Consider the following 14,433-nt stretch of genomic DNA (forward strand, 5'->3'; position numbering starts at 1 on the left):
GGCTGGAGTGCAGTGATGTGATCATAGCTCACTGCAACTTCAAACTCCTGGTCTCAAGTGATCCTCCCACCTCAGCCTCCCAAGTAGCTGGAACTTCAGGTGTGTGACACCATATCCAGCTGATTTTTTTATTTTTACTTTTTTGTAGAGGTAGGGTCTCACTATGTTGCCCAGGCTGGTCCCAAACTCCTGTGCTCAAGCCATACTCCCACCTTGACCTCTCGAAGTTCGGGAGTTACAGGCCTGAGCCACCCTCCCAACCTAGAACAGTGTTTTTAATGACCAACTCCAAGGCTAAAAAAGAGTTGCCTTTCACATATGATTTCTGGAATCATAATATTCTAATGCAGTTTGTAACTAAATTTATACTCTTCAAAAAATCTAAACAAAACAGAACCAATAGGCTTGAATTATATTTGAAATATCAAGAACTTTGTAACTTCCAATCAATAAAATCTTTAAAAGAAAATGAATCTTCTAAAAAAAGAGGTTAAAAATAAACTAATTGGAAAATGTTAAAGAAGTACTTCCATAAACATGGGATACAAATTTCTGACATGCTATTTGTGATCATGTTAATTTGCTAACCCTAGGAACTGCTTATTAATGGAAATATTTTTGCTGCGACATCTGCAATGCAGCTTTGATGTCTTGTTAAACTATCAAAAATACAAGATGCAAATGCTGTATTCCCAAAGCAACTTAAAACTCTTCACAATACACACCCATGGCATTTTAAATATTTTGTTATAAGAACGAATTACCTGTGCTCTCAATTCAAGAATGTGTACTTTTAAATAACTTTATACTCTAAGAGATCATCAATTCTTTTTTAATAATAGAATAGTTTCCCTATGAGAAATGCAAACTTTTTTTTGGAAAATAGGTCCAGGCACTGAGCATTTTTGACATCCTGGGACTCTTTAGAGAAAAGGATATTTTCTGAAAAATGGGTATAGTGCCATTCCAGATATGCAGTTAAACTTGATAACTCACATCTAATTTCATAAGAAATGAGGGCCGGGTGTGGTGGCTCACACCTGTAATCCCAGCTACTTGGGAGGCTGAGGCAAGATAATCACTTGAACCTGGGAGATAGAGGTTGCAGTGAGCCGAGAACTGCACTCCAGACTAGGCAACAGGGTGAGACTTGTCTAAAAAAAAAAAAGAAAGAAAAGAAAAAATGAAATGAGTTTAAGTGTCTAAAAAACAAGGAATATTAGCATCCAAGAAGTCTAATTCTAATGACAAGAAGCCATATTCTGCTAGCCAGAAGGTGACCCAGAGGAAGAGATCAAATGCAGCCAAAAGTGGGATGAAAGCAACCCTCCTGTGTATCATTTGTAATGATAGAACCACTTCATGATTTCCTCATCCGCAAGCATGAGGGAGCTGGATGAAATGACCATGGCATTTTCTTCTTACTGCACATGCCTGTGACTGTCTCTTTAACACCCCCTGGAGCCTGGAAACTGAGTTCACCTACATTGCTGGAGAGGCAGAAGGCACAGCAGGAGGCATATTAATTGGCTTTGGCATCAGGTGTGAGTTCAAATCCCTGTTCTAACATGTACCAGCTGCGAGGCGTTGGGGAAGGTTTTGAAGCCTTAGCTCCCTACAGATTCGGGAGCTGATATTTGCAAAGTGACTAACACGCAATAAGCACAGGGGAGGTAGAACCAATTGTCAAAGGGATAATTCTTGTTCCTTCATTATTTGTATTTTTAAAAAATAAAGAAACTGAGGCTGAAAAATCAATGGCCATTTCATAAATAACAGAGCCAGGCCCATACCTCAAGCCTTGGGACTCAGCTGTTCTTTCAACTTACAATTTATTAACCAAAGAACTCACCAATTCAGTGATGGGTTTGATCAAATCGGCTACCTGACAATGTGAAATTTAAATGCACACATACACACACACAACCAGTTTAAATCTATTTCAAATTAGTTATGCTTATACCAAAAGGCAGAGTTCAGTTTACGAGATCCCATCAGTGAGGATGGTGTAGCCGGACAGAGGAATTTTGAGAGAGACAAGGACTCAAAGATCCAATGAGTTCCTGGACCAGGATCACCTGCAGATCTGGACTCCATTCCTGTCTACCAGTGAGGCTGCTGGGACTCAAAGGAAGAGCCAAGAGGAAGGAGCTGGGGAAACCTGGGACTGCTTTGGCTGAGCACGTGTTTTATGCTCTCTGCCAACCTTTTCTACAAGGGAAGATGGAGACAAATGCTGCCCAGGCCTGCACAGCAGAGAGTGGCAGACACTGGGGGAAGCCGGTGCCGCAGTGTGCGTGGAAAATGCATCAGATCTGGACTTAGACAACTGGAGTTGGTGTTTTTGTTCTTGTCACTAGCTGGGTGGCTCTGGGGGAGAGAGAGGTCTCCTACTCTTGAATCTTCAGTTTTCTCAAAAATAGATAAAAATAATGTCAGTGTTTTAGAGGACAGTTATAAAAATAAAATGTGCTATTGAAAAGTTACACATTTTCTGCATCTTAGCCTCCTTATTTGTAAACTAGGGAAAGTAACAGTATTCACTGTGCAGGGTTATTAGGATTTAATGAGTTAATCCGTGTGAAATGCTGATAGCAGTGTCTGGCTTGCAGTGAGCACTCCAATCGGTAGGCAGCTGGTTACATAACACAGAAATGTCACCAGCCATTTAAACCCACTGTCCACTGTTACTGCTGCATTTATTGGCTTTTGGCTTTGGTGACTGACTTGTCATTATGAAAGGGAAAAGGGCTCCTGTTTTGCCTATTTTCTTTTTTCCTTATGAGACCACAATCATTAAAAAAAAAAAAAACTCTACAGCAGTAATAATTTTTAAAATGTATATATTACTTATATATTAACATTAAGCATTAATACTGTTCAATAATAGAATATGAAGAAAAATACATATAGTGGCATTTAGGATTATAATCTTACACAGAATAGTGACAAGAGACATATGAAAGGGCAAGTGTATCAAAGCTAGATGACAATAAGACTGCAAATAAGATGAATATATTCAACACTATGTACAAACTTTAAGGTCGTGGTCTAATCCATGCATCATAATTGGATGAGTGATATCCATCGATCGTTAGCCCGATACTGAACATTGTTCCAAAATAATTAGTAGGAACGAAGATGTCTGATGTTAATGAAACAAAACTCTTTTTCTCTATAATTCACATGGCTATAGATTTTTAAGAGTTTTACTTTTCTAAAACAGAAAGCCTTGAAGAGACTCCAAACCCTATTTTAAAACAAGAAAACTGATGATGATGATGATGATACTGATGATGATGATACAGCAAATAAAGCTAAAATTAAAATGTGTCTTGGAAAAATATGAGAATCAGCTCATCCCTAACTGGTAAGGAGCACTGACAGTAAGTATCACGTCAAGAGTGGGCAGCATCTGGAGCCACACTGCCTGGGCCCGGACCCTGGCTCTGCCACTCAGTAGCTGTGTGACTTTGGGCAATACCTTAGCATCTCTGTGTCTTACTTTCTCATTTGTGAATTGAGGATAATAGTAACTATTTTATGAAGTTGTCATGAAGATCAAATTAGGTCTTAGAACATTGTCAGATACACAGTGTGTTCAAACATGGTAAGCCATTTTATCATAACAAATACAGACAATACTGTAAGTATCCAAAATGAGTACAGGATAAAGAAAAACTGATAAAATAAATATTCAACACAAAATGTTGAATTTGGGGGTTCAGTTGAATATAAATCATCCCCAGCCCATTAATACTGATAGAGACACAACTCAGCATAACCATGCCATATATTAAAATCTCTTTCATTAAACCTAAGCCACCATCAACTACAGGAGTTTTAGGAACCATTAAGAAAAAAAAATGTTGTCATAGATTTTATTGACTGCAAGACATATTCTAATTTCTAACAAGTCAGAATGCAAAAAGAAAATATGCATCTTAGAACCGAAGAAATTCTGATATGAGCAAACTGGAAAGTGGTCAGCAGAGTTAGACTGCAGAAGAGTGTGTTTCAGAACAAATATGCAGACACAAAGTCTAGTTTTCCCACTGGCTTCTGAGGTGGAAGATGTGTTTCTGGGACATGAGCGCTCACTTCTGGAGGGTTTAGCATCTCGTTAATTACCAATCCCTGCTTACACCACAGAGGATGTGGACTGGCATGGGAGCCCCCCAGGACCACATCCTGCCACATCTGCAAGAACAGGGAGAAGCCCCCAAGAGTTCTTGTTACCACTGTTCTGGGAGAGAGAGGAGAACCTAAAAAACAGATAGCAACTGAGTGTTTATATTATAAATATTTATAAGCAAATCTTGAAAACTGAGCAGATTCTGGGTGGGTCTGATGGTCTGAGAGTCCCTTGAATAAAAAGCATTCTAGAAAAGCTGTGAAACTTCACCCTTTCCCTATTCTTAACCTTACTTGCCTTTGGGAGGCTGAGGCAGGAGGGTGACTTAAAGCCAGGAGTTTGAGAATGTAGTGAGCTATGACCACACCAGTTACACTCCAGCCTGGGCGAGACCACAACAAAAACCTTACCTGCAAACTGCTCCACACTGGAAATTCATTTCGTTTCTTGGATTGTGGAAAGAACTGGCTTACTGAAAACTACCCTTCTCTAAAACCCTTCTTCCAGTTAGGTGTTAAGATTTTAACAGCCTTTCCTATCTGAATAAAAACTGCACACAAAGTAAACTTAAGAGATGTCAACAACTCATCTCTTTGTTACAAGATGAGTCTCCATGCTTCATTGGCTGTGGGGAATCCTCATCAGCATCTAGTGGCAAAGACTCCTGTGTGCTCACCCAAACGCTCCCCTTCCTCCAGGGCACCCAGTCACATGGATTTCCCAGGCACCCTGGCAGCTCAGCAAGAGTCCATGACTTAAGAAGGCCAATGGACTGTGGGTGAAGTCTGTGGACGGGGAAGCCACATGTGTCGCTTCCAGGCCTGGGCATGTGCATCCTCCACTCTCTCCCCCTGTGGGTGCAGAAGGCGGGGCAGAGGGCCCTGAAACCTTGGAGGTCGGTGGAGCCCAAAATAAAGCAGCTTGGGCCTCTGAGTCTTCATGTAAATTTAGGTAACACTGAACTGTCAGATGAACAAGAAATAAACGTCAAGTGTATTCAGTCGCTTAGATTTGGTGATGGTTGTTACAGCAGTTACCCTCCCTCAACATAATACATTTTGAAACAACTCATAATGGCTCACTCATGTATAAAATATTCAATATGGAATCCCAGGATAACATGTTTATTCTAGCTCAAGCTTAATCAGAATAGTCCATCTGAGGGAGGGGATAGTAGAGGGCAGCGAGGGGCAGTCACTGAAGATAACTAGCCTTGCTAAAAGAACGGTTGAAGAACTGAGCTACAGATAGTAAACCCACATCCCAGACATTCTGTGATGGTCCTGATATTGTCCTAAAGTAAAATGTAGAGTTGAACCATTTTAATTAGATTCTAGAATTCTATTAATTTATAAGATGGGCATTTCCACAAAGGACTAAACAAAGTACAAGAGGATGAAATAATCATCCATGTGGGAGGAACCGCCTTGCACTTGAAAATGATGGCGCTTATCAAGGCTGGCTGTGGATATCTATCCCTGGGAGGGTTTTTCCCCCATTTTTTTCCTTTTAATTTTTATGAGACAGGTTCTCGCTGTGTTGCCCAGGCTGGTCTTGAACTCCTGGGCTCAAGTGATCCTCCCGCCTCAGCCTCCCCAAGTAGCTGGGATTATAAGTGCATGCCATCATGCTTGGCTTCAGTCCCTGAGAGTTTGCAACAAAGCATGCTATTATGGTTGAAAGATTTCCAAAAGCACAAGCAGAAAAGCTTACAGGGGCCAGGCAGGTAACAGGGTGGGCAGAAAGTGAGAGGGAAGGTGGGACCTGTAAGGAGTGGTGGCACAACAGCACAATGTTAAGGGATTTACATTCAGTATTTTGTTTTATTTTTTGAGACAGAGTCTCACTCTGTCGCCCAGGTTGGAGTGAAGCGGTGTGATCTCAGCTCACTGCAACCTCCGTCTCCCAGGTTCAAGTGCTTCTCTTGCCTCAGCCTCCTGAGTAGCTGGGGCCATAGGCACCTGCCACCATGCCTGCCTAAGTTTTGTATTTTAGTAGAGACGGGGTTTCATCATGTTGGCTAGGTTGGGCTTGAACTCCTGACCTCAGATTATCTGCCCACCTCAGACTCCCAAAGTACTGGAATTACAGGTGTGAGCCACTGCGCCAAGTATTTTGAAGGCACTGTGTAGGATTTGTGGGCAGACACTCTCAGAGTTGCCCCCCTAGTTTATTCATTCACTTAACAAGTTTTATTTATTTATTTGAGACAGGGCCTCACCCTGTAACCCAGGCTGGAGTGCAGTGGTGTGATCACCACTCACTGCATCCTCAACCTCTCAGGCTCAGGGAATCCTCCTACCTCAGCCTCCCGAGTAGCTGGGACTACAGGTCCACACCACCATTCCTGGCTAATTTATTTTTATTTTTGTAGAGATGGAATCCCATTATGTTGCCCAGGCTGGTCTTGAACTTCTGGGCTCAAGCCATCCTCCCACCTTGGCCTCCTGAAGTGCTGGGATTATAGGCGTGAGCCACGGCACCTGGCCAACAAGTATTTACTGAATGTCCACTGGCTTTCTGAGATCTAGGATTTGGTCTAAAGATGTCTCGAGGCTCTTTCCCAATCTACTGCTCTAAGAAATGTTTTACAGTAAACTAGGATGGTAACCTAAAAAAGAAAAATATATGATAACCTAAAAAAAACTTACAACACGACTGAAAAGAACTCAGGTAAAAGGAGAAAAACATAAAGAACTTAAAATATAAATTAACTTATTTCGAAATAAAAATAGTTTAATTTCCATCAAGTATAACAATATGCAGTCTATAAATTCTCATAAACATAGCTTTAAAAAGTGCAAGTTGCAGGAACTATGATAAATTTGAAAATAACAATCTTTTTATTAGACATCTGACCAAGGGGATGCTATAAGATATGCAATGTCAGGTTATCTAGAGCTTATTCACATGCTTCTTGCTATACTAAATATATACTAAATGGCTTTTATTTAAAATTTCATAAAAGGAACATTTCATTAAAACCAATTTAAATTCTACAACTACTAAGAACAAATAAAACTAGTAGAGGTGAACAAATCTCTCTTCTCCAGTCGACTGGACAGCAGGATTACTGAGTAGTAGGTAGGCCGAGTCTTCTTCACCCCCTTATTATTTGGTGAGGAAGTCAACTGTGAGAAGTGACTCGAACTGTCAGAAGAAACGAGAAAAGTGCTTGGGTCTATGGGCAGGGTACTAAGATCTACAGCCCCTGTTGCCTTGAAAGAAAACGAGGCAAATATGTACAAAATGTTAAAATTAGAAAATGATCATGGATAATCAAGGTGGTCTTATTATTTCAAAACTTCTTAATTTGAATAATATGGAGTATGTAACTCTACGTTGCTTCTAAAAGGAAAGTTTCATTTACTCAAGTTCCAAGAATTCAGTTTGATACGTTATTCCATGTTCTGTCAAATCTCAGAAAAACTAAGAAAGGGTTCCCAGCACATACCGCTAGTGTAAATAACACTACAAAAAGCATTTAACCTAAGAAAATGGACTTACGTGCACTCTTGGTAAAAAGATGACTGCAGCTGAAGCTCCACAGGCAGACTCAGAATATTTCGTGTGCTTTGAAGCAGGAACGCTTGTCTTTAGATTATGTAATTCATGCTATTGCTCATTTAAGTTGGTCTTTCACTCCAGATAGGTTTTTATTGATTTTTAAAGGGTCATCCTTCGAATAGTTTGGTAATAATTGTTCCTCCTTCTTGACTGACCCTTTTATTCTTATACATTGTTTATTTTTCAAAATGCCACACTGTACTGGGAATTCAGATCTGTCCATCCTACAGCTACCCAGGCCCCACTCAAAAAGGCCTTCTGAGTTCCAGAAAGTCCTCGTCATGAAATATTCCACCCACAGCACGTGTGTGTGACACACACCAGACTCTGATGCCACTGTAAGCCAAGGCTGTGATTGGCTAATCATTTTACTTAAAAGGTTTTGACCAGGTCGGTGACAATATTTAATTTCTAGCAACCATTTTAGAGGTTTCTTACTTAACTGTTTGTTAAAGTGGTGAAGATATAAATTCTCTAATTGGTGAGAACTTTTTTAAAAGCTGACTTAAAATTACAGCCATGCATCAGTTGACGACAGGGGTACATTCTGAGAAATGCACTGTTGGACAATCCTGTCGTGGGAACATCATAGAGCACACTTAAACAGACCTAGATGGTGGCACCTACTAAACACCTAGGCTGTGTGCCATAACCTACTGCTCCTAGCTACACACCTGTACAGCATGGTACTGAATACTGCAGGCAACTGTCACCATGCTGTGTGTCTAAACATAGAAAAGGGACAGTAAAAATACAGTATTAGAAGCTTATGGGCCCACTGTCACAGATATGGTCCTTTGTTGGCCAAAATGTCCTAACGTGGCATATGACTGCAGCTGACTTTGAAAACTAATTTTTTACATACCTTAGTTTAATCTGGATCCTCTGAAGAGCTATCTATCTCAAGGCCAGCATTTTCTTCCTAGGCATGAAAGGGTTTAAAATTATGTAAGATTGTAAATTCTCTATTTAATCAGTCTCAACCAGGGATTCTCAACCTTTGTGATAAGCCATTAAAAAGCTATCCAGTGCTGGCTGTTGTCTGTACGTTTCTATTTTTCAATTCAGTTGCATAATTATGGCCTATGCTTAGAATTCCGAGGTAGGGAAGGACAGGGAGTACCACAGCCTGGAAATTCAAAACGCGATAGTCTCAGAGAGCCCACCTGGGTCTGCTCATGCTGCCCCCGCAAAAGAACAGTATCCCCACTGGTTTCTTCCCTTCTGCCCAGTGTCTGCATGTGTCTGGAAGAGAAGGTGGGAATAAAGGAGCCTCGATGCTCAGTCTGGAGTGCCGGCCAAAGAAGTTAACTTATGGCACCTTCCCTTTTACCCATGTATTCCCTCAAGTCACTCGCCCACGAAGGGGCACAGTGCCTTCTGGTGCTTTTCCTGGTAGATAGGTTGATTTTACTTAGGAGTTAGCCAGGAATTCAGAGATTCCTAGATTTTTAAACTATGGGATACTTCTAAGTAGGCTGAGAATTCCGGGTGTAACTAAAAATCACCATTTAAATTTAGTCTTTTACTCGTAAGATTTACTTTCATTCAAAAAATAACTTCTAATGGTTAGTATTTGTAAGAAAAAAATCATGATTACAAATATATTTTACTGCAGCAGTCTAACATGCAAATGGTCTAAAGAGGTCTCGAGATTAGCATCTTCGCAAGTAAGTTTCATATAAAATTACTTGGCTAGGCAATCAAAATCATTCTGACCACTATATAAACCCCTGTAAGTAAAATATAACACTTAAACACATTTTCCTTTTAATATTGAAAATGTTGGTTATTATGAATGCTTAAATTTCCCAGTGTTGGAGAGCTGATCACTAAATACCCAGCACTGTGGAAGTTATTTCAACTGAAAGAAATCAACAGCTTCTTTTATTTCCGGTCTTCTCCTGCAGAAAGCCTGTACTCACAGGCAGCACTCCATAAGGCCACGGTGAATGAATGTGGCTTAATATTTGATACATTATCAGAACTATCTTTGGCTTACAGTGAAGGCAAAATGGTATATAAAACACAAGACTTGGCTGGGCATGGTGGCTCATGCCTATAATCCCAGGCCTTTGGGAGGCCGGGGAGGGAGGATTGCTTGTATCCAGGAGTTCAAGACCAACCTGGGCAACATAGCAAGGCTGCATCTCCTCAAAAAATAAAAAATTAGCCAGGTGTGGTGGCACATGCCTATAGTCCCACCTACTCGGGAGGCTGAGCCAGGAGACAGCTTGAGCCCAGGAGGTTGAGGATGCAGTGAGCCATGATGGCACCACTACACTTAGCCTGGATGACAGAGTGAGAGCCTGCCTCAAACAAACAAACAAACAAACAAACAAAACCACAAAAAAACCCCACAGGACTCGAAATGGATAGAATCTAAGGGAAATATTAGAGCACCAATTTCTTTTTCTATCATTTTTCACCCAGTTTAAAGCAGAGTTTTGCATATGTGAGAATCAGACTGAGCTATAAACAGATACACACACATAGACACATAGGTTCAAGGGAGATGGTCTATGACTCAATAACTCATCTGGTTTGTCAATTTCGGTATCAGTATGAAAAAGCAAACCTTTCCAGGAAGTTCATGGAATAAACTGATATCCTCCAGGTTCTGGATAACCGACCTTTTCTATCTGCAGGAACGCACTGCACAGCGCTGCTAGGCGCTAGCATGCTGTGGGCATGAACGCTTCATAAAGCACCACTGAGGCACTGGGACTTACGAGCCACATTCTCTTAAAAAGACTAGTTGGGAGCAGTTCAGAACACTTCTGCCAACTGCATGACTGTACATGAAACTGAAAGTCTTTAACAAACTTCAGACATGTGACAAAACAAACACACAAGCTACTTTTATTTTTAATCAAAATGTGAATCATCATACTGAATAAAAATTCATGAGTCAGAATAGCATGCATTTTTTATTGTTTTCTAAATCTATTTGTACACTTAATATGCTAGTATTAATTTCACAAACAGTATAAAGAATGTACTCCAATGATACTATGCAGCAACTACTCACCTGAAAAAGAAAACATTGTCTCTGAAATAATTCCTAATTATACAATTTTGCAAATAAGCACTATAAATGTTAAAATGTTAAGACTTCAGTGCATAATGTCAATAACATCCTGCCTTTTTAAAATTGCTTAAAACATTTGTTAAAGATCATGCAAAATAAACACTGTATTAAAATGCTAGATTACACTCAAACATCAAGGCAATGAAACACAAAAGAGCAACTATTTAGCACAATGACTGGCCCAGTAAATAACTTAATCAGCATATTAGTAAAAACCCACTGAGTGATAAACATCGAAAATGTAACACTGAATCTAGATAATCGCGCATCTGCGATCTCACCATCTACCGTCCTAACTGTGACTTGGGGTAAACCACCAGAATTCATTCTACATAAATGAGCTATGTTAAAACGATAACATTTCATTGCATGATGACAGGGTACATTTCTAGTCCACACAGTACTTCAATGTGATCATTCTCTTAACTCGGCTAATAATTAATGGAAAGTACACTTTTACAGTCACACTATATATATATATATATATATATATATATATATATATATATTACCCTTGTTTTGTTACATGTTTCTAAATTTTTTTTAAAAAAGCATTTCCTTTCTTATGATCCTTCCCCAGAATTAACTTGCTGACTTAGGAACAGACGAAGTAGATAAAGTCTATCCTAGTATAGCGAGCAATGATTTAGTTTTACCTAATTAAATATTTCCTTGTCATTTATCAATTGTCACTGACCTTTTTGATGTAATTATTTCCTCACTCACTCGTCTATAAATATTTATTAGTGCCTATTATTACCCATGTCTCCCTGATTTTCCAGAAAAAGAATTCATGGTTTTTTTTCTTCTCATTGCTAAGCTCACTTAGAAAAGTTGGGCACCATTTAAAAGAGTTAGAGAACAGACCAGGGTGGCTTCTTGGGCAGAGCTGGATGGTGCTGGAAGCCAGGCCTGGGATTTGGAGAGAAGAGCTTCCGACATATGAACCCACGGAGGTCACCAGCCCTCCCCGCATCTACTCTCCTAACAGCTCAGGACGGCCCCGTCACACTACTGCCAGCCCTGGTGACTCGCTTTCTTGGCAATTTTTAAAGCCCTCTTCATTATGTACTTCCTACTCTTCAGAACCTCTGTGATAAGCAATATCCCTGCCATACAGAACGCTGGATATCGGTTTACTCAGCCTCTCCCTGTAGTGTCACAGGCTGTGCACTCACCTAGATGAGCCCCTAAGAGCAGGGTTTGCTTCTGCTTCACCTAACGCCACATCTTCCCTCAAATGTGTGGTCACCAAATGTTCTGCAAAAAGGGTCTCTAGCTTTTTACTTTTCTTTTTGGCAAATTAAGCCCTTTAAAATACTTCTGACCTATCTTTATACTCAGATCTCACCTCGTCTCAAAAAGTTTTATGGGGTAATGCGCCAATGAAAGGCACAGTGGTATTAGTGAGTTCTGAAGCTTCTAATTACAAAGACAGTAGAGGCTGGCTGGTGAGCCATGCTTCTCACGCTCCCTTCTGTCACACTGTGGATGTCTCTTTTACCTCGGCCTCATCATCTGTTAGTTATCTGTCAGCAAAATGTAGAAAGATGATGGGCATGGATGGAGTCAAAATCCAGGACAATTCTGTCATAAGGGTACAGTAATACTCTTCTCCTTTGCTTGTTTTTCTCAAAGAATGCTTTCTCTTTCTTCTCCAAAGCCTGTGCTCTCAGAAGAGGCTGCTGCATGGAGCTCTGGAGGATCTTTGGAGAGCCTTGTGTAACTTGAACGTTGGCTTCGCTTATGTGTCATGCTTTTTAGATTCTCATTCTGAATAGTGGTTGGGTTGGGACTGGAACTAGGCCTCAAAATGACTTGAGAAGTCTCCCTAATTCCCTCCATTTCATCGAAATTTTGATTGGCTCTATTGGCTGGAGCACTGTTGTTGTTCAGAGTCACAGTGCTGGGCGTTCGGTTCAGGTTGTAGGCTTTCTGGCATGCAGGCCAGTTTTCTTCAGGGCTGCTGGCTATCAAGCTGCATTCGGAAGGGCTTTTCTTGTCTTCTGAACAAATGGACATCCGAGCTATAACTGGATCTTGCAGGCCACTCAGGCTATGTGGGATTCCCCGCTTTCCGCTGTGACTGTCATCTTCCAGCTCTATGAGATTTGCCTTTTCAAGCTGGGAGTCATCCGCCACTTCATTGTGCAGAGAGTGATTGGGAGAACTTTCATTGGATCTCACTCCTGAATCCGATGAATCCTTTTTGTCAAGGAGTGCATCCGATAAATACTCTTTGGCTTTAATGAAGGTTCTAATCGGCTCAGCACTGTGTTCTGGAGACTTTGGCACTCTCTCTACTTTCCCTTCGGCTTTTCTGTCTTTGTCATCTTTGAGCAGTGGAGTGTTATCTGATTCTTCTGTGCCAGATTCATCCTCGTCACTTGGGAGTTTTTGATAGCGCAGCCCACTTCCCTTAAGCTTCAAATCTGTCTGGAAGAGGCTTGACCTTTCGGAAGATTTCTTGCCTGGGAGAAGCTTACTGCCTGACTGATCTGATTTTTCATCTTCTTCAGTGATAGGATCCAGGGGGGAAGCATCGTTGGTGGAAACCCCTGATGATGAATAATCGATAACATCTCCCCTCTTCATTAGAAAGGACTTCCTCCCATCATCGGGCTTTGGTTCACTATCCTTCCCCTTTTCTTGTTCTAGGTTTGAATGAATAGAGCCCCCTGATGAACTCTGACCCATGTAATATGTGCTATGTGGAGAAGATCTGCCACTAATGGTTGTAGACCCTGGGCCCCCTTCTAACTGGGACATCTGAGCAATGTATTCTCTATAAGCATCTCTATACTCGGCCTGCACCTTATCGGTAAGCTTTGAAATTTCAATACTGGAATCCTGGGAATTGAGACTCGAAAGACTTGGGGTTCTGCGAGTTTGTGACTGTGAAGACAGAAAAAAAAAATTTAAAAATTCAAATAAGAAGAAAAAAGGCATAAACATCAGCTTACGAAATATATATGTACACTAACCATTTAAAAAGTCATCAAAACACCAAATTCTTTTAAAAGAATTCTACATAACACAGTTTAACAAAAGCTGTGACCTTATAATGCTGTTATTAGAAAGCTTTCTATAAATTTTAATAAAATCAGTTTATTGTTAATATTTAAAAGTATAATTAAACACTATATTAACAAATACTCTTAGCACTTGTTTCTGGTTTTTATTTCATTTTTAAGAGACAGGATCTTGCTGTGTTGCCCAGGCTAGATTCAAACTACTGGACTCAAGCGATCCTCCCGCCTCAGCCTCCTGAGCAGCTGGGACTATGGGCATGTGCCACATGCTCGGCCACAGCACTTGTTTTTATAACTTCAAACGTTTAGCTTTTATTTAAGGCCAAAGTCAACTTCATTGATAAAATATAAAAAGCAATGAGGCCAATAGTTGGGTCTTAGTAAACAGAAAAATAAAATAGTTTTACAAGTTTATTTCCAATATGAAGTTTTAGAATTAGAATTTGCTTCAGATCCCAGAATAGCTAAGAAACAAGGAGTAAAAAGTACAGATGAGGAAAAAGGAGAAGAATCAAGAAAGTTTAAGAAGGGTCAAGAGCAAAGGCTAAAACAAAAAAGAAGGAGCAAAGTGAATTTGCTGGGAACCTTCTCAAGGAAATAGGACATTT

At 40.3% G+C, this 14,433-nt stretch overlaps 1 protein-coding gene across 13 annotated transcripts in view; it reads right to left on the reverse strand.

The window, feature by feature from the left end:
* Positions 1–2,826: 2,826 nt before the first annotated feature.
* Positions 2,827–14,433, reverse strand: part of KIDINS220 (kinase D interacting substrate 220) — a 118,672-nt gene continuing 107,065 nt past the window's right edge. For 6 of the 13 annotated variants that reach the window (XM_030800744.1, XM_030800741.1, XM_030800743.1 and 3 more), the window contains one exon: positions 10,620–13,688. In XM_030800744.1, coding sequence (XP_030656604.1) covers positions 12,426–13,688 — 1,263 coding nt within the window. In that variant the 3' untranslated portion in view covers positions 10,620–12,425. Of the gene's footprint in view, positions 7,354–8,567; positions 8,625–10,619; positions 13,689–14,433 lie in introns of those variants that run through there. The other 7 variants (XM_030800749.1, XM_030800747.1, XM_030800748.1 and 4 more) reach the window with 5 other exon arrangements.

This window comes from Nomascus leucogenys, chromosome 19 (genome assembly GCF_006542625.1).
Source record: "Nomascus leucogenys isolate Asia chromosome 19, Asia_NLE_v1, whole genome shotgun sequence".
Classification (NCBI taxonomy): Eukaryota; Metazoa; Chordata; class Mammalia; order Primates; family Hylobatidae; genus Nomascus; species Nomascus leucogenys.